The sequence below is a fragment of the Labrus mixtus genome, chromosome 17 (assembly GCF_963584025.1).
Source record: "Labrus mixtus chromosome 17, fLabMix1.1, whole genome shotgun sequence".
In the NCBI taxonomy this organism is placed as follows: domain Eukaryota; kingdom Metazoa; phylum Chordata; class Actinopteri; order Labriformes; family Labridae; genus Labrus; species Labrus mixtus.
This window is the reverse complement of record NC_083628.1, coordinates 18,801,559-18,826,931: the sequence shown is the minus strand read 5'-3', so window position 1 is coordinate 18,826,931 and position 25,373 is coordinate 18,801,559. Positions and strand designations below refer to the sequence as shown.

Here is a 25,373-nt window from a genome sequence, read left to right as displayed (position 1 = left end):
TAAAATTAATATTGAGTCAAATTATATTAAGCTTAACCCTTAAAAATATATGTATGAATATAAATATTACAGCATCTTGGCATACAATGTGTTGTGAATCAAACTGCTTTCGTTAAATAAAACAGAATAACACAATCAAGCTGTGATTTAAAATAATGATTTCATTACAGTCCAAATCTCATCGCAGCCTGCACAGCAATATTTAGATTCACAGGTTATTAGAAACTCAAGGATGTTGTTGTTATCCAGTGTTAGCAAGGATTGACAAAAGCTTCTTAATCCCACTCTGACACTTGTTACTTCATCTTCTGTCAGTTCTTAAAAGCAACACACACACACACACACACACGAGCAAACTGTCCTCCACACATGCTGCTGAAAAGGCAACCAGGATCATCAGGTAACATACAAATAAAAAAAAGTGCTAAATCTATTAAATTAACACAAAAGTATCGTCTACAGGTCTGATTTAAGGCTGTTTGTATCAAGTCAATCAAAAGAAGGAATACAACTGTGAATACTCAACTCACACTAGATGAAGAAATGAAAAACAGTCGTTACATTTTGATGCTACGAGACGCATGATCCTTTCTTCTGGACTTAGTTTTTAGTCTTGAATCATGTGTTCTAATTTTAGAGACATCTTTGGTTTCAAACGATATTACTTACTACGGTTTAACAGATGAAACCAAAGCATCTTTTGCCACACACACATTTATTTCTTAAAAAAAGGGAAATGAAAAAAGAAAACGCGCTTGCCATCTGAATAAATTCGTTTGATAATATTTTACTTCTGTCACTTTTTTTCTCTCGTTTTCAAGACAGTTGTTTTTATCTCTCTCTTTTTTTTTTCTGAGATGAAGTCAAACATCACCCGAAGCCTGAAGGCCTCCCCGTCCACAGCTCCACCCAAAAGTTTCTCTCAAAAAGTCTTAGAGCGACGATCTGGCGTAAAGAACAGCTTCTGAGGATGATTTAAGCCCGAATACAAAGACAACAGACGGTTCTCTCCAAACCAGTTCAGGTTGTTTGGCGTTCTTCATCCAGAACTAAACAAACACGTCAAAAACAGAGACCATGTTTGTCCCCTTCATGTCTCAGAGGGAGTGTCCATGGAAGAGTTCGATGAGGGGGAAGTTTTAACCTCCAAGGCGCTGTCCCTCCCCCCAGGCGAAGCCGCCCGGGCGCTCCTCAGGGAGGGGGTTGTAGTTGGCGTCTTCCTCCGGAGTATCAAACAGCATCTTTCTGCAGGAGACAGAAAAAGAAAAGATTAGCAAATTAACGACGGGATCATTTGAGGTTATTAGCGTTGATTTAGTGAAACATGCAAAAGTGTTTCCTTCCTGATATGTCTGGTCTGATCCGAGCTAACATGACCTGTTAGCTCAGATCAGTACCAGGTCCCAGTCTGATGACGTGTTAGTTAGGATCAGTACCAGGTACCAGTTTGACCTGTTAGCTAGGATCAGGACCAGGTCCCAGTCTGATCAGGACCAGGATTTCTCTGATGGTTGTCTCAGCTGTGGAGCTCTGACTGCAGCAACGTGAACCCGATATAAAAACATTTCACTTTGAATTCTTGACAATAAACGGGCTGAAAGGACGCTGAACACTGCATGTTGCAGGTTTTGGCTTTTCATCCGGATTTACTGATCAAAAGTAATCTGAGACTCACATGATCGACGGGGTCTTCAGCCACCTTCCACCTCCTGGCTGGTTTGGAAAAACGTCCTCCAGAAAGAAGTACACGTGACCGACGGCAATACCTAAAGAAAGGTCAGATTTTTTTAAAGTGCTTTTCAGGCACTCACAAGTTGACTTAACGTGCAATCAAACACAAAAACACTGAATACCTAAAAGATCCACGATGATGGAGTTCCCCAGCAGCAGAGAGAATCCCATCAGCACCCAGGGCAGGAAGGGAGCCTGGAAGTTCAGCAGGCCGAAGAAGTTCATGCGCACGTTGGGGTTTCTGCGACTCCACACGTACACGAGCATGATGGTGAAGGCCTGACCCAGGAACACCAGACTCACAAACGTGCCAAATATCTTCAGCCATGTCAAAGAAACGAACTCCAGAGATATTTAACACAAACAGACCGAGCCGCGCTCATCTCAAACCTGCTTCAGTCTGAGAACTTCTGATGTAGGAGGGAAGTTACTCGAGTTGTCTTTTTGTGAATCTTACAACACAAACCAAGCAGAGACACGTTATCTTTTTAAATGCACGTTAAGGGACAGAAATTAATCAATCAACTTGCTCCTTTCGTTCCAATGACCTCACAGCATTAAGTTGAAGTTTTATTTAGTCTATCTATCTCTTCCTGCTGATCCAGGGTCCAGTCTTCCCTCTACCCAGATCCTGGAGCAACCCGAGGCGATCCCAGGCCAGAAGGGATCTATATTCCCTCAACATCATTCTGGGTCTACCCACTCAATCTTTCGCTTTTTATGTGCAGCGTGTTTATGTGCACACATTAAAGGAGTTAGAAGTTGCAGTGAGGGAGATTCTTACAAGACAAAACACTTAAAGCAACAATTTCACAAAGGATACGGTCATCAGCAGCCCACCAAAGAGGAACATGAAGACGAAGTCAGCCGTTCGACCCCTGAAAGAGCCCTCCTCGAGCATCCGACAGTATCTGTACCTGAAAACAGGACGTTAAGGAAACCTACACACACATTTACGTCTTCATCATCATTATTACAAACTCATTGTTTAAGAGACTGTTTGTCTTTATTAGGTAGGAGAGCTAAGGAGAGACAGGAAACGGTGGAAGGAGAGCGCGAGGGATGATGTGCAGCAAAGGGCAGAGGTCGGATTCAAACCCACGGCAGAGGCGATGAGGACTACAGCCTCTGTACATGGGGCGTGCAACATAACCACTAGGCACTGTTCCCCAATGACTGGAGTCATAATTTACACTCACACAAAAGAAGACCTTCTTCCATGTTGAACATTTAGAACCACACATCAGAAAACTCTGATACTTTCATTATCGCCAATATTTGAAGTAGACAGAAGGTCGTCTTATTCTAACTGAAAGAGACGAAGAAATCATCAAATGATCAAGGCTCTAACTCCAACATAACACCGCGTCCTGACAGCTCACTGCCCACACTGTATCTGTTAAATGTTTACGTCTTTGCTCTGTGAATTTCAGTTACCTCTTGTAAACATTATAACATATGATGCTTTTATTTTGAAGGTGGACAAATTGAAGTGTGGAGCTTTTATTTTGAAGGTGGACAAACTGAAGTGTGGTGTTTTGTGTTGACGAGCTGTCTCAACACTAAGAGGCTTGTCAATAAACGTCTTGAGGTGAGCCAAACAAAGTTTTTCTCTGGTGTTGTTGACACAGGTCAAAGGTCAACCCGGATGTTGATTTTAATAATGCACCGTTATCTTCACTTTGTACAACACGCCAACGAGCTCTGCTGAGTGAGGACAGCGAGTGTCAGCGAGTGTCGAGCGCCCTCCCTTCTCGTCCTTCTACTCGAGTGACAGAGATGAAAACAGAAACGGGGCGTCGGGGTTAAAACAGCGTGCCGCGTCTCTCAGCGTCGTTCGTGGGTTGTAATGAAACTCAAACAGGAAACAATAGAATGAAGCTGATATTTGTGGCTGACGCTCGCTCGCCTCACATCACGTGTTGAATCTCCTCTCTTTGAAGTCACAGTTGTTTTCATCACTTGTGACAAACAGAAAGCAGATTTAAAACAATTTGAACTCCTTTGAAAACATTTCAGTGTAGAGCTGTCACACTGAACCTCACTGAGTCACAGCTTTGAGCTTTCAGACGATCTATCAGTCCGTACTGAAAACATCTTTCATCATGTGATCTCTGAGAACACCGACAGCCTCCCGTGTGAAACAGAAAGTATTCAAATCTGTTCATGTGTTCAGTGAAGGGAAACGCACGACTGAGAAGGATACAAAAAAATCATATTGAAAAGGAAGTTGAAGCCAACTGGACCAAAAAACAGGAAGTTGGTTATAAGTCGCCATACCTGCAGAGAGAGACAGAAAAAAACATTAAAGGTTCAGCAGAAACAAAATACACAAAGATGACAAAGATGGGAAGGAAAAAGTTTGATTTGATTTAATCAGGATTTTAAAAAAATGCTGAAAATCTACAAAAACCTTTTTTTCGATGAAAATTGACTGGCTTTATAATTTTAAATGTAATAATTTAAGAGGGAATTTCACAATCAGTCACAAGTTTTCATGGTAAAAAATAACGACAACATGTTTCTTAAATGTGTAGCTAATAATAGAAATGTTACGGCCGCAGCTGAGCCTCCTCAGTGTGTTTTAATGTCTCTGTTTTCCTCCTGTGAATCTGTGCGGTGCATTCCCCCGGATGGATGGCCGACACCGTCCACTTGTTGCAGAGTCGTCACCTGAAAGGTCTTATAGGTGCGCATGCTGCCGAAACTGCCGAAGCGACCAATCAGAGGAGAGCATCCCGGTCCTCACAGCCTTAAGAAGCCTGCAGGTGCAGCCCGTCCAGAGCTGCTCATGAACGAGACTACTTTGGTGCCTCGCTTGGATTTGTGACTTTGTGTGGAAGCTGATATTTAGACGTGTGGAGGCACGTGTTGTGACAGAGTGTGTTAAATGTTCTGTGGCCTGAGCATAAGGATGAAGACGAGCCGTGGCTCAGTGGTAGAGTCGGTTGTCTCTCAACCGGGAGGTCGGAGGTTCAATCCCCAGCTCCTGCAGCTAATTGTCCGACGTGTCATTGAGCAAGACACTTAACCCCAAGTTGCTCCCTCTGCTTTATTGGTTACGTATGAATGTATTAGTTCTCTTTACTCAGCAGCCTCTACCATCAGTGTGTGAATGTGTAGGTGTGAATGTGTAGGTGTGACCTGCGGTGTGAAAACACTTTGAATAGTCAGAAGACGAGAAAAAAACGATTCAAGTTCATTTGCGATTCCTCACCTGGTAATTCCTTAGAATCAAATCTGGATTGAAGTAAAGCTGAAAAGGTGTGATGATCTCGAGTTGCTGTGAGAGGAAACAAAACAAACATCACGTTAATGATGAAAAAAGAACAACCATAGAACGTTTTTAAAACGGTCACAGAATAATCGAGCTCTGACAAATATACATGAGATCGAAAGTTAAGTTGTGTATCATCATGACGTCGTCATGGAGATTTGAGGGCGCTTCTTAAGGTTCAGTCTGAACGTTGTCATGGAGACGATTTGAGGGCGCTTCTTACAGTTCAGTCTGAACGTTGTCATGGAGACGATTTGAGGACACTTCTTACAGTTCAGTCTGAACGTTGTCATGGAGACGATTTGAGGACACTTCTTACAGTTCAGTCTGAACGTCTTCAAAGAGAGACTGTACGAGCTGAGAATGATTAAAGTGTCCAACCATCTTTCTCAATCGGTGACGTGGATCGGCTGTCAGTCAGACATCCGATATGTAAATAACGTAATCGGACCCGATACCGATACGAGATCAGATCTGTCCCATCTCTAGTACAAAAGAAGAGCATCCCCACATCTTCAGGCTCCACTACACCGCTGAATACAGCTGTTATAAACACACATCCTGTGAGGACCAATCACAAGAGGACAGCTCTGATTCTGTCAGCCAATCAGCTGTCATCAACAACACCATGAGGAACATCTTCACAGTCACAACACTCTTGTATCACAAATATAATAACATGAAGTCAGTGTTGACATTCATGCAGAGTAACAACGAGTCACAAAAAAAGTGGAAGAACAGAAAACCGGTTGGCATCTTTTTATAGCCTAGATTTTATTTTTTTTATTTTATTTTAAATCTCAATCATTTCATGTTTTTCAGTGAAGATTTTCTGCTTTTATTCATTATTTCAAATTATAAATATGAAGTATTTGTAAAGCAGCTGAAGACAAATCACTTGAATGTTATTATAGACACAGAAAGCTGCAGTCTGTTTACATTTATTATATATGTTTTGTTCTGTGTGTAGTTAAATGATTAAAGTGCTAGTTTATATTTTAAGAGGTACAAACAGGTTGTGGTTCAGTAAATACATTTCAAATGAAGCTCCTGCCACAGTTACCTCCTCTTTTAGCTCTTTAATAACCTTACATTGAGAGCTTTCCTCCTCACTGGACGCCCAGCTTCAGACACGTCTCTAACAGGAGCTACAGCTAAACCATCGACGCTAGCTCCACACAAACGACGCTACGCTAGCTCGATTTAAAGGCATCACGCTCCGCCCCGACATAACACGGATAAAACATGAACACATCTCACCACAGCAGCTGTTGTGAGGACACACGCGGTTGTATAAGCCCTGGTAACGATGGGAATCTGTAGGTACTCCTGTTGTAGAGTCTGGTAAGCCATTTTGGACCAACTGAAAGCTTCCGGCACTTTCTTGACACGTCATTCCATTCGGGTGTTGCGTTCATGCACGTCGGACAAATGACATCCCAGGGTGGTTCAATTAAAACTGTGAATTTGCGCTTCAAATTTAAGGTTGTTCTCAAAGTAAACTAAACTAAATGTTACATACACAGGGGGTTATGGTCGTACAGTATGTGTTTTTTTTATAGCTTCTGCTTTTCAGAGAGAGCAGACATGATCGTCAGTTAAATAAAAACAAAAATATAAAAATTAAATATTGTGTACTCCAAAGGATTATATCATATGTTCACTAAAGGTTAGCAGACAAATATGTCTTCTACTTGCCAAAAGATCCTTTGCAATATTTTGGAACGAGACTAACAGACACACGGGGTACTTAACCTTTAGAAAAGTGAACTATAAGAAAATGAAAACAGGAACTGTTCGAACACATGGGACCGTTTACTGTCTTTGTGAAATGTTTTGATTTATTAGAAGATGAAAATGAACAATGATTTTTCTTTGATGTAATCATTATAATGTGGTGAAATCTAAAACCTGAATCTGTCACGTGTTGAAGATTGATGTTTGTACAAAAGAAGATTTTTTAGTCTGCGATGTTGTTTGTCTAAATGTTTATGTTTGTGAGGATGATTTGGTTAAGTAGCAACACCTACTTGTTGGGTTAGTTATTAAAGTTCAGATATTATGCATAATACACTTCACCATGTTCCTCTAACTCTAATATGTGTCTCTACTCTGTCTACAAACCCCCTAATGATGAGAAAAGTCCACCCTCTCTGTCTTTTAGCCTGCTCCACTTTTCAGAAAATGTGTGCTCAAACAGGCCGTTTGGAGATTTTCCCTTCATGACATCACAAAGGGCAGTAACCCCTCCCCCAGGTGGGTGACACTCCCACAGCTAGGTGTTTGTTCTGCCCTCTAAGTCTGCCTTCTCACCGTAAACAATAGTACATGGAGAGAGAAAGCCAGAGACACCCAAGTCCTTCCAGAGAGGGGAGACAAACCATTACTCTAACTCACGCACAGTCAAAGAAGTAGATGTTGCCTCTTGGTTCAAGTATTGAAACCAACTTGCATGAGGCTACTTCTCATATCCAGCAGAGGGCGACTCCAATCATTGCCAGAGTAAGACTGGCTGGAGAGAAATCTTTGAGAAAATGAGTCTACTTTACTCTTGATTTATTCCCTCACATTTATTATTAAGTTTATGGTCTCAATCTCTAGCTTCAAGTCTTCTTCAACACAGTAAATATTTATATATATATATTTATTTATTCATTTTGTAAATAACGGTCCCATTGAGATTCAGACCAGGAAGCAGGATATCCTTTGATCTTTAGGCAGCTGCCACAGAGATCTCTCAACCACGATGGCCCTGCAGCGTGTACACAAACACACACAAACACTGAGCAGATTAACTTGTTAACATCACACTGGAGGTGGAGATGTTGTCCTGAATATCAGCCCTCCAGTGATTCAGTCTGAAGATAATCACATCAGTGCTGATATCCAGAACAACAGCTCCTCCTCCAGTGTCATATTACTTTAATACAATGATTATAATAGCAGAAAATAGTCATAAAAACAACTACACATTATTTTTTAACTCCATTAAATTAACTAGTTCCACAGTTTAACTGAAACTAGGCTGTTGCTAAGCAACTCGAACATCCTGTTCTCCTGTTGGTGTCCATGGTTACCACAGAGCAGCTCCTCTGTAGTATGAACTTGAATGTGATCATGAAACCAGTGACGTCAGAGTCTGTCTGAGGTTTCAGATGATGAATACAGAAAAACTCTGTCAGCTCTAAATGTTCTTTCAAAGTATTCAGAGCTCCTGTATGCTGAGGAGGAGGGATACATATGATGTGAAAAGTCCCAGTGATGCCTCCTGTTCAATCAGATTGCTTTGTCAGAACTAACTGTTGTAATCATTTGCATCAAGATACCACAATAAAGAGACTGTTGTCATTTTCAGAGCTTTTATTGCAACTGCAAACACGACAGGAGACATATTGTGAAAAATCCACTTCTAGTGTTTTTGAACATATATTTGGTAACCTGAGTGTCTACAGACCCACAAAATGTGAAATAAACCCATCCAGTCCTTTGTTTGTGGTCTGCATAAGTCTTACAACACAGAGGAAAATGCTCCGTCTCAAATGTGCTCTCCTTGTGATGTCACAGTGGGATTCTGGTAAAAAAAAAAAAATCCCCTCCCCTGGTATCTCCACCCATGGACTTCACCCCCAGCCTAGAACAAAACTTTTGAGCAGGTCCGCCATTTTTATTCTCGATAGTGAAGGAGTGATGTCTACTGGGAAAACTCAGGGGGGGGTCATTGCATTTAAAGAGACACACACACCAAAACGGAGCGTTCTGAGAGAGCTGGTTTATACAGGGTCACAAACCTCCTCTGGTGCTTGATTCATGTTATATTTTGACCAAAGCACAGCACAGATGTTTCATTTAGACCACAGGGGGACTGTTTGAAAAGGTGGAGAAGGGGGAGAATATGTCCTCTTTAAAGAGTAACTTGCAGGTTGTTTTTTTTAATTGTATTTACACTAAACCTTGTCTGGCTGTAGAATAAGTCAAACCTTAATTTTTTAAATATATTTTACAACACAAAAGAGCACATTTTAAGTCAAGAAAATGGTTTTCATTTTAGCCTTTAGGATCACTGAAAGTTACAGTGTTTTACAGTTATTGTAGTCCTGACACTTAACAATTTCATCGAGTTTACAGGCAAAATGTGGCATTGTTTTTGTAAATGTGCACCAAGGAGAGTAAACAAACAATAACAGCGTCATAAATTATCATTCTGACATCAATAACCTCCAACAACCCTCCCTGTCATCAGTATTTTTCCTCACTTATTAAAGTCAGAGCAGCAGCCGTGTTAGAATCAGCTGCACGCTGCAGGATGTTTGAAATAATTGCTTTTAAAGCCAGCAGTTTATTTTGCAGCGTCATCTGAACAGAGAAGGGTGTGGCTGCACAAATCTCCGTGTCAGAGTCAGACTCTTTGTGCCCTCACTTTATCCTCACAGGAGATTTTTACCTTCATATACCTGGTGTTTTTGTCATTTCTGCAGCAGCGCTCACAGTCTCACCTCATCCAGACCTCTGGTTTTCATAACATCACACCTGGGCGTGCAGAGCTTTTTGCATACACGCAGCGTGTGGGAGAGGGAAACGCCTGCAAGACTGAAGTCAGGGAAACATATGCTCAGGAGTCTATAATTATTGAGCAGCAGCTGCATCAAGCTGGCCTCAGTTACTGTAACATGAGAACATATTGACTTCCATTCACCTTCAAAATAAACATGTTGACTATGATGCTGTAACAAAGACCTGAAAGGAGACCACACCCCTCTTTACAAAGGAGCAACAGATTAAAACACGTACATTTCTCAGTGGGTCTTTTTTCTCATTTTGTGTCTTTTGTTGTCACTTTAAAGGTTCAATCAGTGAGATGTGTAGTGAGTGAGATGATAAAGTGAGCTTACTATATGATTACTATGTGAGTCAGTGTGTTAGATGGTGAAGAGTGAGAACAGAACATGAACAGGGTGTTTGCTGTCCTTAAAGATGTTGAGATATTTCCTGTTGCAGTGAGTTGAGTAACAGTCTGATTATTAAACCACACTGTGAGACATCCTACCCACACTCTCTTCAGTTCTCAAAGCCCGGAGGAACCCCAGAGAATAAAGTGTTTGTTGTGTTTTCAAGGCCGTTGTAAGTGTTGAGAGAACATGTGAGTGTGTGTGTGTGTGTGTGTGTGTGTGTGTGTGTGTGTGTGTGTGTGTGTGTGTGTGTTCTGTGAAAACCAAGAAATCAACACTGTCGTCTCTCTGAACAGACGGACCATTGACAGAAACAGGAATGTGATTTCTCAAGAGCCACTCCTCCTGTGGTTTTCTTCACTTTGAGCACCTCTCAGAGGAGAAAGGTGCCACAGTGGCTGAAGTGACCATTTGAACAAACTGAGTATTATCTAAAAAAAAGTCACTGAGGGATGAATGTGGAAGATATTTCAGACGCGTCCTCAGCTCGAGTCCACTGTTGTTTCAGTTTGGATACCTCAATCGGTTTATTTACACAATTCTCAATAATGAGCGATTGAAAATGTCTTAAAACTCACCCTCCTGCAGATTACAACAATAAACATCTGAGGTCAGATTGTTTTTTTGAACCAGTTTGTAAAAAATGCATAAAACATGGACACTTGGTGTCAAATGGACCTCTGAAGCTCGAGTGGACACTCGAGGAACTGGACTTCTGTATTGTCTTCATTATTCAACACAAGAAGTTACCGCTTGGCACCAACGAACAGGTGACATCACGATCACAGATATAGATCAACGCCATAGACTTTAAATATTAATGGATGTCGCCTGAGTGATGTCACCCATCTGTTCCTGAAGGGGGCGCTGGAGTCCCATCGATTGTGATCGTTTCATGAAATATTTGTTTAGTGAAATGTTTTGGCGTATTATTGAGATATGAAGAGTTGACATTACACCTGATGAAGACCTTGGAGAGGCTGGTCCTTTACCATCTGCGCCCCCTGGTGAGCTGGACCCACTGCAGTTCACCTATCAGCCAGGCATCGGGGTGGATGATGCTCTCATCTACCTCATGCAGAGATCTCTCTCACACCTGGAGAGGGCTGGGAGCACTGTGAGGATCATGTTCTATGATTTCTCCAGTGCTTTCAACACCATACAGCCCATGCTTCTGAGGGACAAGCTGGAACACACAGGAGTCGACCTGCACCTCACATCCTGGCTCCTGGACTATCTGACCAACCGGCCACAGTTTGTGAGGACACGGGACTGTGTGTCTGACCGGGTCATCTGCAGCACAGGGGCCCCACAGGGGACCGTCTTGGCTCCCTTCCTTTTCACCCTGTACACTGCAGACTTCTCCCATAAGACACCCAACTGTCACCTGCAGAAGTTCTCTGATGACTCTGCCATTGTCGGCCTCATCACTGATGGGGACGAGGGGGAGTACAGAGAACTCAACCTGGACTTTGTGGACTGGTGCAAATGGAACTGCCTCCAGATCAGCGCGGGTAAAACCAAAGAGCTGGTGGTGGACTTCCGCAGGCGCAGACCCACTTCTCCCACACCGGTGAACATCCAGGGAAAGGACATTGAGATAGTGGACTCTTGTAAGTACCTGGGTGTTCACCTGAACAATAAGCTGGACTGGACTGATAACACACAAGCTCTCTACAAGAAAGGCCAGAGCAGACTTCATCTGCTGAGGAGACTCAGGTCCTTCGGAGTGCAGGGAGCACTCCTGAGGACTTTTTATGACTCTGTGGTGGCATCAGCCATCCTCTACGGAGTGGTCTGCTGGAGCAGCAGCACTACGGCCGCAGACAGAAACAGACTGAACAAACTGGTGAAGAAGGCCAGCTCTGTCCTGGGCTGCCCCCTGGACCCTGTTGAGGTGGTGGGAGACAGAAGGATGATGACAAAGCTATCATCCCTGATGGAGAACGTTTCCCACCCCCTGCATGGAACTGTAACAGCTCTGGGCAGCTCCTTCAGGCTTCGCCACCCGCGGTGTCAGAAGGAGAGATACCGCAGGTCCTTCCTTCCTGCTGCAGTCAGACTGTTTAACCAAGCCTGCTCCCAGTAGATCACAAAACATACACACACAACCGGACAATTTACCCTGACATTGTGCAATAATAATGTTATATTAATGTTATATTATGTTTATCAAACCACTTTGTGCAATAACATGTTACACTTTATGTGCACTGTGTGCATGTCTGTTACACTGAATATTACAGACTGCACTTTTGTCAAATAGCTGATCTATTTTTTTTTTAATCTGTTTTTTAGTATCTATTTTTTTGTACATTCTCAATTTTTCTTTTTATATTTAATTTGTACTATGTATGCAATCTTTGCTCTTTGCTGCTGTAACACTGTAAATTTCCCCATTGTGGGATAAATAAAGGATTATCTTATCTTATCTTATTAAGGTGAAGCCACTCAAAAAATCTTATTTTTACATGATTCAACTCTTAAGAAGACATACTTGTGATTATATTTTTCATTTTCTGCTGATAAATTCATCACTGGCCCTTTAAGTTAGCCTGAAGGCTTTATTTTGAAGCCTGTAATGGGCGTCTGTATGTAAGGCTGTTTCCTGTCTAACTTGACGCCTCTCTCTCTCTCTCTCTCTCTCTCTCTGTGTGTGTGTGTGTGTGTGTGTGTGTGTGTGTGTGTGTGTGTGTGTGTGTGTGTGTGTGTGTGTGTGTGTGTGTGTGTGTGTGTGTGTGTGTGTGTGTGTGTGTGTGTGTGTGTGTATATATGTGTGTGTGTCTTCAGGGTGTCGCAGTTTGGTTCAGAACAGTTTCGTAATTCATCCCTCGCATCACTGAAAGAAGGAAGTGCAGCCATGGCGCAGGGGCTCAAAGAGAGGTTTGAAAAGTTCCTGCATGAGAAAAATCTCATGACCGATGTTCTGTCGAAAATCGAGGCGAGAACCGGAGTGAGCAGGACGTACATCGCTCTGGGTGAGTGGACATGACAGATGTACGGAAAAGGAGAGAAACACAGAGGAGGAGATGATCGGGCAGCGTGGCTCTGAGTCATCACCTACAGAGTGGAACATATTCTACTGACGCTTCTTATTTATTCTAACAGACAGTTCATATGCTGATTGTTATTATTCGTTTATATAATATTATTATGTGACACGATGTGTTGTGTTGTGTGTGTGTGTGTGTGTGTGTGTTGCAGCTGTGGTCGGTGTGATCGCGGTGTATTTGGTGATCGGTTATGGAGCCTCCCTGCTGTGTAACCTCATCGGCTTTCTGTATCCTGCCTACATATCGTAAGTGCTTCATTATAGAGCAGATCCGTCTGCAAGGAGGGGCCCGCCAGCTCCTCCACCCAACACACACACACACACACACACACACACACACACACACACACACACACACACTATAATAGAGTTTACAAAGTGCAACCTCAGAGAAAAACTTTTCAATAAGAAAAGTAAAAATAAGTTAAAGAAAAAAATGGACTAAACCCATGTAATATGTATAATTATACTAAGCTGTATAACATATGTTATATGTTATAACAACGTATAACATAACATACTGTATACAGTATGTTTTTGTTTAGTACTTACCTTACCTCAAATATTTCCAACAGTTATCAAAGCCAGAGAAACCCGTAATTTCATAGTTGTAACGGTGTTGTGGCAGCCACCATGGGAGACACAACATGTTTATCGTTGCCGTGGAAACACAGGACGTAATGTTAAAGACCGCTGCACAATGAAACGTGAGCTGCTACTGAGAGCTGCCGTACTTTGTGCTGCTGTGATAAAAAAACGTCATATCAATTATACTCGGATACATTAGCTCGTCATGTTCTCTTCCTCAGGTCGGTTTCACCCGGTCGTCTTGACTACGGTGAACTAGGCGTTCGTTGTCATCAGGGGGTTTGGGGGGGTAGCAGAAAGAATCACTCCCATGAGTCCACACCTGCCCCAATGTCGTTTTAGTTATTGCTTTGATTGAGAGCCCCCTAGTGGTGACATTTACATACTGTGCCTTTAACATCAAGTTAAATTATGTTTTGTGCATTTTATTGAATTTCAGCATCTCTTGTGTATCGTGCTTTTTTTGTACTTAGAGCTGTACATTTTATTTGCATGATTTATGTTCAATCAGGGAGAAGAATTAAAAATAAGCCAAACTGAAAAACTCTGTGCGGCACATCCGTTCACTGCTACGCATCGGAAAGCCGTTCTCACACTTTCATGGCTGAAAATTTCTGTAAACTTTCAGGCGTACTGCCCCTGAAATCTTCCTGCTTTAGTTGTTCACACATGCACCTCACAGGATTTTGAGGTGGGGGGGGGGGGGGGGGGGGGGGTTCCAGCAGGCGATAGATGACTGACGTAAAAAGGACGATGTGTGAGTGAAGCAACAGAGAGTGATGCATTTTTATGCTTTGTGTAGTTTCAAATATTCACAACATTAACAAAAGAGTGGAGAAGTACATGTTGGAGAACAGGAAGCATGATGACAGCTTAATTACATGCACAGAGATTGCGTCGGTCGAGCACATACAGTCTATGGTCGTGCAGCTGTTGCAGGATATAAACGCTGCAGAAGAGGTCCAGGAAGCAACAGGGGAAAGTCTAAAGTCTAAAGATGGCGCTTTCACAAACTCCTGTAAATGTCCTGAAATGTTCTTGGAGAATGCAGCAGGAAATATTCCGGAAGATTCCCCCCGAGTGAGCGGAGGGGTTGATGACGTTTATATCCTGTGACAAGCGCACGACCATAGACTGTCTGAGCATGATACACAATCTCCGTGCAGGTAACGTACCCACTTCATCATGTCTAATGTTTGCCAGTATCATCTTCTACACATTCTTTACAAAAACTCAGAATGTCAAACAAAGCAATGATATAAAAGTAAAGATTCTTAATATAGCATCAGACTCTGTTTCTTTGTGTGCCACTTCTGCTCCGTTCTTTGTATGTTACTTCCTGCCTCCTGAGACCCCCCCCCCCCCCCCCCCCGTCTGACAGGGGTCGTCTCCCGCTGTAAGGTGCATGTGTGAACATCTCAGAAGATTTCATGGGCAGCCTGTTTAAAACTTTCTAGAAATGTTCAGGCGTGCATGAGTGCAAACAAAGACATGTTTCTGTTCCCATGCCGACAGTGAAATCTGTGGACGTTCCCTTTGGCCATCTCATGATCCAGATTAAGTCATTTATCAAAAACCATGCTTTTGTGGTTTCATTTCGTCGTTACGTTCACTGACTGCTGCATACAGACTCACTCTCAGGCCTGAAGTGGATCTCTGTGCTCCTCGGGGATGCCTCTTTGAGAGGATGACTCCATGATGATGGTCCGGATTATCTTCAGCTCCTCAGACATTCAAGTCTCGTCTTCCAGCACAGAGCTGAGGTCCAATAAAGACAGCGTTTGATATTTTTAGGATGAGGTTATAAACGGATCATTCGCTCCGCACTTTAAATGTTAATAAGAACACTGACTGTTGTCTTCAGTGACGTGAAAAAAGTCAGTATAATCGTGTTTTTAACCACATCCCGTCTGCTTCCTCTTTGATGACGACAACATGTTCTTACATATCTTAACTTCTCCCTTTTGCCTTAAATATTTGTAACCAAATCAGTAATGATCAAGGCAGAAACACAAACTATAGCTGTTGATTTTCACGCCGTTAGCGTTTAGGTCCGTACAGTCGCAGTGTTTAAATAAAAAGGAACTGGACCCAAGTGCAGAACTACACAAGACTTATAACAAAAAGGTCAAACGTTGAAAACAAGGCTTACTTCTTTTAGTCGATCTCCAACTCAAACAATGTCCAACAAAAACCCAGACCATGGGAAAATCATGAGAAGTTCACAGAACTCCACAGCAGACGCTCAGGAACCTGAAGAAACATAGGAAACAGAGAAACTAGAGCCCGACCGATATGCAATTTTTGGGGCCGATACCGATATTAGGAAGAGAAAAAAATATATCGGCCGATATCTTTCTTAGATCTATGTTCAATCTGTAGAGATAGAGTCATTGATATATATTATATCATATTATATATCATATTTCATTGATCCCTCAAAATGCAGTTTTCAAACACTCATGAAAAAGATTTATAACGAAGACGAGATGGTCACTCAACTGGAAAGTAACTGAGCATGTTCGTGCGTCACCGCTCGATGCACCGCACCGCTGCAATGAGGACTACAGCTTCTGTACATGGGGCATGCGTCATAATGGCTAGGCTATCGGCACCCCTCAAATATTGTGTTAGCTTTGGGACAGCAGAGAGTGATGCTGATACGATCGCTAGCTACTGTCAACTAGCTAACGTTAACTAGGTAATGACAGCTAGCTAACGTTAACTAGCTAATGACAGCTAGCTCACGTTAGCTAATTAGCACTAACTGATGCTTGGATGATGATTCTTGTTTTTGCCCTTCACGTCCCAAACAGCAGAGTAATTGACCCAAACACTTCTAAAGGTTTGCTAACCTGAGACAGTTGACCTACAGGATGTGACCTCTTTATTAAAAACTCTGAACAGAGATCAGGATTGAATGTCTCAGTTGGACTCTTTGTGCTTATCAGTCTGATTTATCTTTAGCCCTAACCCTAACCCTAAAGTGAAACCATGAAGCCTTTTCTTCTTAATCCTTCATTTAAAAAAGACGATAATAAAGCGGAGCAGCTGATAACTGAAGACCTGTCTGAGTCTTTCCCTGTACGCATTTACCCGGGTGTAACCGCTGCTTCAACATTTTATAACCACTCTCTGTCTGCATGACTGATAACACAAAATGTGAATCACGTTTTTGAGTGTTGTTGGTCTTATGAAACAAGCTGTGCGTCCATAGATGACATAAGACTTTATATTAAAATCACATTATTGTTTCTAGCCCTGACAAGCCCTGACAGAGAGCACGAAGCAGGTTCAGACTTCAGTGAAGTGACACCAAACATCAAGGGGAGAGGCGGCACACAATACAACACACAGGTTAGAGATAAAAGTGAAAATAAAGAGGGAGATCAAATCTTTTCCTGACCAAATGAAAACATGTTGAAACTGTGTGAGAGTATTCAGACGTTAGGCCTGTACAAATATGGGATGTAAATTCATGCAAATGACTCAGTGTGTGACTGCAGGTCGAGGAGAAGCTATACGATCTACCTTTGTGTTGTTGTGTTGTAGGCATGGACTCTCTTTACTCTGCATTATGAAAGAGTAAAGATAACATTTTTCAGTGTAAGAACAGAAACCACTGCAGAACGACTCTGAATTCTAGTTTATCCTCAAATGTTCCGACTTCTCAGTTGATTTATTCCCTCTGTAAACATTTTCCTAACGAGTTTACAATCTGTAGTTTCAAGTCTTCTTCAACACAGCATGATGTTCGTTTAGTAAGTTATGCTAGTCCTTTTGTACACATGCACTGCACTCATCAAAATGATCGAGGTAAGCTGCATGTGTGAAACAAGCGGCGACCTCCGGTGTTGAAAAATGAAGCCGATGTTGAAGTGTAAAATCCTGCAGTTCCTCGAGTGTCCACTAGAGGCTGGCTGCAGGAACACATTCTAAAAAGTCTGTTTTTACAGCAGAGATTAACATGTTTACAGCCTGGTTCAAAAAACAAACAGGTCTGATTAGCTCATGTCTCGATGGACACACACTGTACGGGGGGGTGAATGTTTTGATGACTCATCAGTTTTGATTTGATGAAGGATAAGAGTTATTCACAATAAGGCGTGTAGCTGACCTGATTGACAGGTGGGCGCGGTGTAATGGTTTGTCAGGAGGTTTAAAACCCGCCTCAGCTCCAGCTCTCAGTCTGTCGTTAGGTTGACTGAAAGTTAGACTGAGACAGCATTTCCAGCATGGAGACCGCCATCGATGGGACTCCAGAGCCCCCTGCAGGAACAGACGGGTGACGTCACTCAGGCTTCATCCGTTGATATTTACAGTCTGTGGTATGAAAGCTAACTGCTGAACCCTGACTTATAAATTTTATCAAGACTTTGATTGATGTGTGAATGCAGCAGGAAATATTCTGTAAAATTCACCGGTAGACAGTTAGCGAAGCGACGGGTGGAGATCTTGATGTTTAAATCCTGCGCCTGCTGCTCGACCAGTTTGACCTTCCTGCACGTCAAATGCAGCATGTATACTCTTCTACTTGTTCGCTGATAGAGTGAATACGTCCAGTTACACGTTGCACATTTGTGAATAAGCGACTCAGGAAGATTTCAGCGACAGACTTAAGCAACAGTTAACAGACCATAAAGTAGCGGAGGATTTTGGGGCGGGGCTACCTCTGATTGATAAGTGGCTACTATGGAAACCTGTAAAATGTCTTGATCAGCGCTCACTTTTACCTGGATAAATTGTCAATTTCCTCATCTGCAAAGGTGTAAAACTCAAGGCTTCTTCCTTTAAACACACAATCAGCTGGACGGCTTGATAAAAGCTCTTTCATGAACACTGACGACCTTAATGACGATGATGACGATGGTTTTGAGAAAAGCGTCTGATTAATGATTTGTAGAATTGTAGATACATTTCTAAGGAAGAAATGGTCAGATTTGATAAGAGAATGGTTTGTGGAGGACTGCGTCAGTGGAGAGACACACTGTGAAACATGTCCATGAAACTCTATGAAAGAACCCTGACGGAGGTTTAAAGAAATCAGTGTCTTCTTTTCATATCTTTGAGATGTAATCACTTTAATGTGAGGACATTAAAAGGAACTGATCTGAGGAGAGACTTTTTTTATTTAAAGCCTTGAAAGGTCAACGATTCATCCGCAGATAACCGAGATAACAGTTGAAACTTTTTAAACACGTTTCACATTCTTTATTCTACAGGGTGCTTTTAAAGAACCTGCTGAGATATTTCTCTGGAACATTTACGATACCGAGACGGCTTTTTAAACGTCTGCAATCGACCCGCATGCTGCTATTATAAAAGCCGGATTTGGATTAAAAAACCCAATTTCATGACTTGTGTGTTTGATGGTTTTGCTCGTTTATTCTTTGTATTTAAAGTAATTTTTTAATCAGTATGATGTCTACTTTTCTCTTGGATCTCACAGCTAACAAGAATCCCATATTACAATAAACATTAAAATAAATAAAATAAACATTTTCACAAAATAAAAACTAGGGTCCGACCGATATGGGAAAACATATTAAAAAATACCAAACTTTTATAACGTTGGTCATCACTTTATAACGTTGGTCGCTTCTACAAACAGAGAGATAATGGTTCTGGTAGAGGCAGAGCTCGAGCACAGGCAACACTAATGTGCACTCAGAGTGATTCTGTGGTCAAAGAGCCGCCATGAGATGTTTCCTGTTTGTAATGTCACCACCACTAACCCTCCCCAACAACAGCTTTCTACACAGCGACGGTTACATGCAGTTAGTTCCTCAGTCTGCAGGATGCAAAACATGTAGTACACAGAGCACAGTCGTAGTGGATTCAGCTCTGAATACGACCACTGCTCAGTCCAGCTTTGATAAAAAAATAAAACAACAAGCCGCTGATTCTACACGGTGACCTGTGAGTGTCCAGGTTGTCCCGGCTCACAGGCTGATAATCTGGTTTGAACTGATCGGTGTGATGTGTGCAGAGGAAGGTGTGGTTATTTGAATTAATAAGAGCAAACACATCAGGTCACTGTGTGTAAAGGCTTTGAACCACCGTGTAGCAGCAGCTGCAGATTTTTGTATCCGACCTGTCCTACTGTTTAAATGAAAGAAGTATTCCACCAATTTAACACATCCAGCTCGGTTTAATGTTCATTTTAGTGTATAAAATCAGAAGTGAAATGTGTGCTAGGGTGTTTGAGAGACTTTGTCTTGTCTACGAAAAAAAAAAAAAAAATGTAGTTCCTCCAGTGTCCACTAGAGTCTGTATCCTGCAGTGAGTCAGTCCCCATAGAGCCCCATGTTAAAATGTCCAACTTTACAGCTGCAGTTCCTCCAGTGTCCACTAGAGTCTGTCTCCTGCCTAAATGGCTTGGTCTTGTCTCTGTCTTGCCCTGCCTTGGTCTTAGTCTTGGTCTTGGTCTCGGTCTTAATCTTGGTCTTGGTCTTGGTCTTGGTCCTGGTCTTGGTCTTGTCTCGGACTTTGAGCACTCTGGTCTCGGGTATGTCTTGGTCTTGGTAAGTGTGTTCCTGACTGCAACACTACCCTCTTCGCTGCTTTCAACACATGCAGCAATTTGTCATTTATTAAAATGAGGACTGTAAATCATTATCATTGCATGATACAGCAGGATTTCATAAGTCTGGTTTGACAGAATCACACAACGATTGGATGACTCATCCCACATGGTTCATCATGATGTGATGAATCATCGTCACACATCAGATCCTGATGATCTCACTAGTGAAGCTGTTGTTTTTTGTTCCTCTTGCAGTGAAATCCATTTGCTAAGCTGCTAAACGTGCTAATGCTAACAGGCATGCTAGCAGTAGATTTGAGTTCTCAGGACTCGTATGTTTGGTTGCTCTGTCCCGTCAGCATGCTGGCGGTATTGTATTCAAACATTGTCAGTAAAGGCTGGTTGATATTTCTTTGCACACACAGATGCAGAGACTGAAGGTGTGGACGGTGTCATGTTCCTGTCTGTGCAGTCTCTTTAATAATACATGCAGACTTTAAGGGGGTGTGGGAGCAGCTCTGTGCAGAGGTTTAGTGGGTCGGCCTCGGGGTCTAATGGCCCACATACCTGTTTGACAACAGACACAGAGAGACCTAAATATGGGAGAATGTGCAGCTGTCATGAAACGCACAGTTGGTTTAGATGTCATCGTGTTAGCATGTACAGACTGCAGACACGGCCAAGAGGTCAATTTACTCTTTTGGTTTTATAAATAATGACACACTAGTTAACAGATTTGATGGTAGGGGTCTGTAGACTGAAGAAAAACATATTAAAGGTCACATATACTACTTGGGCTTTCTAGCATCAAGAGACTTAACATCCCAATCTGCCATTTGTATAGAATTAATAAGAATTTGTCGTATATCAAGCTAGCATTAGTGTTTACTTATAATTAACCCTACATTAGTTTCAGATCCCCCCTCTGGTTCAGATCTGGTCCCTACTGGTCCCAGTTATTCATAAGTCATCTGATCAGTTTAAAGATATCAGATTCAATCAAATCTTGAAAAACAGGTTTTTCAAAACAAAACAAAAAGATGACCAGATAGGAGTGGTGCGGAAGTGTATTTTATTCAAGAGGAAATACAAATCTGAATTTTAAGGAGTAAGGACCATTAATATGAACCTCTCTCTCCCTCTCTCTCTCTCTCTCTCTCTCTCTCTCTCTCTCTCTCTCTCTCTCTCTCTCTGCAGGATTAAGGCGATTGAAAGTGCGACCAAAGAGGACGACACTAAGTGGCTCACGTACTGGGTGGTGTACGGACTCTTCAGCGTGGCCGAGTTCTTCGCTGACATCTTCCTCTCCTGGTTCCCCTTCTACTATATTGGAAAGGTAAACAGCCAACAGAGCGAGTGTGTGTGTCTGTCAGTCAGTGTGTCAGCATAGGCCTTATCTGTGATCCCTCCCTCCATCAGTGTGTGTGTGTGTGTGTGTGTGTGTTTCCTCTCCTTTCAGCATGTATAAAGGGTGGAGCTCGCTTCACTGATGATAAATGATATCTGAGTGCTGAGAGCTTCTGCAGCAGGTTCACCAGCTGTTAGTGATTCAGGGAGTTTGTGTTTGCTTTCAGGGACGTGTAGTTTGTGTGAGAGTCTGAACCCTCAGTCAAGACTGGCAGGCAAGAAGCTAGAGAGAGAGAGAGAGAGAGAGAGAGAGAGAGAGAGAAAGAGAGAGAAAGATGGAGTCTGCCTGAAGACACTTTGTATTTTCTTGAATGTATTCATGTTGTAATCCTGACTAATGAGCACCCTCACTCTCTGCGGGCGCCTGTTAACCTGCAACAGGCTGTGTTCAAAGCTACAGCTGTGTTACTGACGCTCAGGAAAAATGTAGATTAGTATGTTCAAAGGCATAACTTTTGAACAAGGACACAGGACAAAAGCTATTTTCAAACTTGCTCTCCTCCTACACATTTCTAGAACATTTCAGTCTGAAATGTTGAGGGCGGACACAGGCCGCACTGAGGCAACACATAAAAGATACTCCAAGAAAGAAGAAACAGAGTCCGACGCTAGGATGGGAATTTGAGCTTTTTCATGCTGTGAGCAGTTTGATTTATTCACAATCAGCATACTGGAGAACAGAAAACAAAATTAAGCAGTTTCATCACACCGGTCGTGTTCATTCAGTCGATTTCCGTGCGCCAGTTGCAGGATAAACGTCCTCACTCTCTCCTCTTCCTGCTTTGTCCTAACATCAGCTCGACCCGACTTCATGTGAAAATCTCACAGGGTGGCCGGCAGAAAAAATTCAGCTTAAGTCAGAGTGATCATTTTTGCGTTCACACGTGCAGCTCACCCTGAACGCTCCAGGAAGGAGGAGTAGGAGGAAGAAGCGTTTTGTTTAAGTTTGTAAGCATCATGATTATCAGAGAATCTGAGGCATAAAGCAACAACATGCCGGGTATAAAAACCCTGCAGGGCTGATGAAGTGAAACAGGTGAGCAGGTGGGAGAGATGGGAAGGTGTGCTGCCACCTGCTGGATGCACTTACCTCCACTTACACGTTCATCTACTCGGTGTGTTTACTGTATACACACGTCAGTGACTTCTCTTTGCTCATGCTGGGCTGATCTCTCTGATCTCGTCATTTCATGTAAAGCTTCTCATTTGTTTAAAATGTGGAACTGAAGAACATGACGTTCATTGAGCCGTGTTCCTGTTGGAGGATCTGCTTTGGTGGTTATTTTTGGCTCAGTTGTGCACCGCTGTGGTTTTACACAAGAAGGAACCTGTTTACCTGAACATAGAGACACACCCACTGAGTGTCAGAGTCAGGTTGATCGAACTGACAGTTTCAGATGTTTGGATAAACAACGTGTTGTGTGATAACTTTGGTTAAAGTCAGAATCCTGTTGATTTAGAGGGTTTGTTCATACGGGGAATTTGTCTCGATGTTATTGCTGCTGGTTAATAAACAGAAATATTGGGGGCAGGTAAACAGGAGTGCTTCCATAGCGACGAAAATGTAAACAAAATAAACAATATGAATATTGTACAATAGTAAGAAGAGTATGAAGATTGGTCAGAAGTGTTGTGAGGCTGCAGAGAGAGACTGAGGGGAACACCTGTTTGAATCTGAGTGTGCACGTTGGTGAAGAGTCACCTGTGCAGGTGTGTGACCGAGCTAATTATAGCAGTTATGTGAACGTCTGTGAGCTCAGTTTAATACGTCTGCAGTCAAGTAATTTTGAAAGTGTGAGTGTAAATAATTAAAGCACCTTTGCTCCACATTAAGATGTTAAATCTCTCAAACTAAGAGACGACACAATGTCCTGTGTCAGGTTCTGATGGCGTCTCTCTATGTGTTCTCCGTCCTCAGTGTGCCTTCCTCGTGTGGTGCATGGCTCCCACTCCCTCCAACGGATCGGATAAGATTTACAACCGCATCATCCGGCCGTTTTTCCTCAAGAACGAAGGCAAGATCGACGACGCCATGAAGAACATCAAGGACAAGGCGACAGAAGCTGCCGACAAGTTCAAAGATGAGGGTGAGAAACTGCAAATGTCTTTTTCCTGTAAAAACAGTCTGAACAGGACTGGACTCTTTTAACCAAAGTAGAAATGTTTTAAGTACTTTAAAGAAGCAGTATGTAACTCTGACACCTAGTGTTTAAAATGGGTACTGCAGTCTAAATTCTAAACATCATAGAGAGCTGTCTCCCCCCTCCTCTCTAGAGTCGATGCTCACTCAGGTCACCATGTGGTGAACACTGAAGCTTCAGTGTTTATCCAGCTCTGCATCGGTCTGTAAACCTTTCTGTGTTCTAACCTCTCTCCATTTTTCAAAATCATCTCCAATATTGATCCTAGTTTGAGCACGTTTCTGCTCGTGGAGCTTATTAGAAACATGCAGAGGCTTTTTAGGTCGGGTACAATCACTTCTATCTGAACCACTTCTCTTGCCCGCTTCCATCACTGCAACACCTGTTGACCTGATAACTGCTCTCATATCTGGCAAACCGAGGGGTGTCCAAAACGGCCGTGTGGGGGTGCCTTAAAACCGCCTACCTTCTCTGGTCCAAACAAATACAGATCATTCAGGACCAGAATCTAAAGTTAGAAGGAGGACATACTGGCTGCTGCATTGTTGTCAGAGAAGCACTTCAACATAACATGTTTCCTTAATGTCTGATCATATAGTAAACTCACTTTATCATTTCATTCACTACACATCTCACTGATTGGAACTTTAATATGAGCAAAAATAAGTGATGTAATTAAGAAAAGGGGGGGGGGGGGGGTTGAAAATAAACAGCTCTAAATAAAATTACATTTTGTCCCTTCAGTGTAGTGAGCCCTGACTTTAGCCTGATAACATGTAACTGAAAAGTGATTTTCTTTCTGACATTGTGTGTGTGTGTGTCTCCACAGCAAAGAAAGCCACAGCAAACATCATGTTCGAGGAGAAGAAGAGCTCGTAAGGAGGAGGCGTGGCGTCTGCAGCGAGGTCCTCTGGAGCCGACTCTGTTACAGATCTAATGTTGCCTTTAATGCTTGTTTTTAAGATCGTATGTTCAGTACGTGTAGCCTTTCACCTGTATCTATATTAAAGCCATTCCCCGGGTCAGTTCACTTATTTAAGGTCGCCCTCTGGAGGGCTGAGAGATATCTGTACGCTGGTCCTGAGACACTTCATGAACCAAATAAAAACTAACTGGCTGAAGAAGGGTTGTGTTTTCTTTGTCTGCAAACTGAAGTTAAAATTCTCTGAAAAATGACACAAGTTCATGTTAAGATTTTCTTTCTTAGCTCCCTGAACTGTTAACTCCAGAAGTGCTAAAGGTTTTAATCCAAACAGGAAGAACAGGCTCTACGTCAGTGTGTTTCATCCCTCCAGGTGAAATATCTCAAACTGTAAATAACGTTTTCCCCTGCCGAGGATTTAAAAACGAGTTACACCTTGTTGTAGGAAACTTCTTTGTTCAAAGCTCACAGGTGCGTGACACTGACGACCTCCAGATCTACTAAACCTGTGCTTCTCAACAGGTCTATCCTCAGGACCGACTACCAACTCCTTAATGACAATATCTGGACCGTAATTTCTAACGTTTCAACCAATCAGATTTATGTAATTAAAAATGGTGCCGTTTGGACCTCAGACAGGACAAAACTATTGACAGAAACATGTTTTTAAAAGCGCTTCAAAGACTTTTTGACACAATTTTTTTCCTTTTCAGGCACACATTCACAACCCTCTGAAAACTACTCTGCGTCCCGCTCTTGGGTCCCAACCTACCAGTTGAGAAA

General features: G+C 42.4%; 2 protein-coding genes across 2 annotated transcripts; one reads left to right on the top strand and one right to left on the bottom strand.

Annotated features, from left to right (window-relative positions):
- Positions 1–141: 141 nt before the first annotated feature.
- Positions 142–6,414, bottom strand: derl2 (derlin 2). Its single transcript, XM_061060632.1, has 7 exons — positions 6,269–6,414; positions 4,949–5,014; positions 3,938–4,011; positions 2,555–2,648; positions 1,854–2,049; positions 1,676–1,766; positions 142–1,245 (listed from the first exon to the last, which is right to left on the bottom strand). The coding sequence occupies exons 1-7, from the start codon at positions 6,359–6,361 to the stop codon at positions 1,140–1,142; spliced, it is 720 nt and encodes a 239-aa protein (XP_060916615.1). The 5' UTR covers positions 6,362–6,414; the 3' UTR covers positions 142–1,139.
- A 6,273-nt stretch (positions 6,415–12,687) lies between these two features.
- reep5 (receptor accessory protein 5) lies at positions 12,688–24,792 on the top strand. Its single transcript, XM_061061232.1, has 5 exons — positions 12,688–12,932; positions 13,159–13,252; positions 21,318–21,456; positions 23,446–23,614; positions 24,498–24,792. The coding sequence occupies exons 1-5, from the start codon at positions 12,815–12,817 to the stop codon at positions 24,545–24,547; spliced, it is 570 nt and encodes a 189-aa protein (XP_060917215.1). The 5' UTR covers positions 12,688–12,814; the 3' UTR covers positions 24,548–24,792.
- The last annotated feature ends 581 nt before the right edge of the window (positions 24,793–25,373 follow it).

Coding starts and splice junctions, on each gene's coding strand:
- derl2 (XM_061060632.1), bottom strand. CDS start 6,361: ATGGCTTACCAGACTCTACAACAGGAGTACCTACAGATTCCCATCGTT. Junction 4,012..4,948: donor TGATTCTAAGGAATTACCAG/GTGAGGAATCGC, acceptor CTCTCTCTGCAG/GTATGGCGACTTATAACCAA. Junction 1,246..1,675: donor CTGAAGACCCCGTCGATCAT/GTGAGTCTCAGA, acceptor TGTCTCCTGCAG/AAAGATGCTGTTTGATACTC.
- reep5 (XM_061061232.1), top strand. CDS start 12,815: ATGGCGCAGGGGCTCAAAGAGAGGTTTGAAAAGTTCCTGCATGAGAAA. Junction 12,933..13,158: donor CAGGACGTACATCGCTCTGG/GTGAGTGGACAT, acceptor TGTGTGTTGCAG/CTGTGGTCGGTGTGATCGCG. Junction 21,457..23,445: donor CCTTCTACTATATTGGAAAG/GTAAACAGCCAA, acceptor CTCCGTCCTCAG/TGTGCCTTCCTCGTGTGGTG.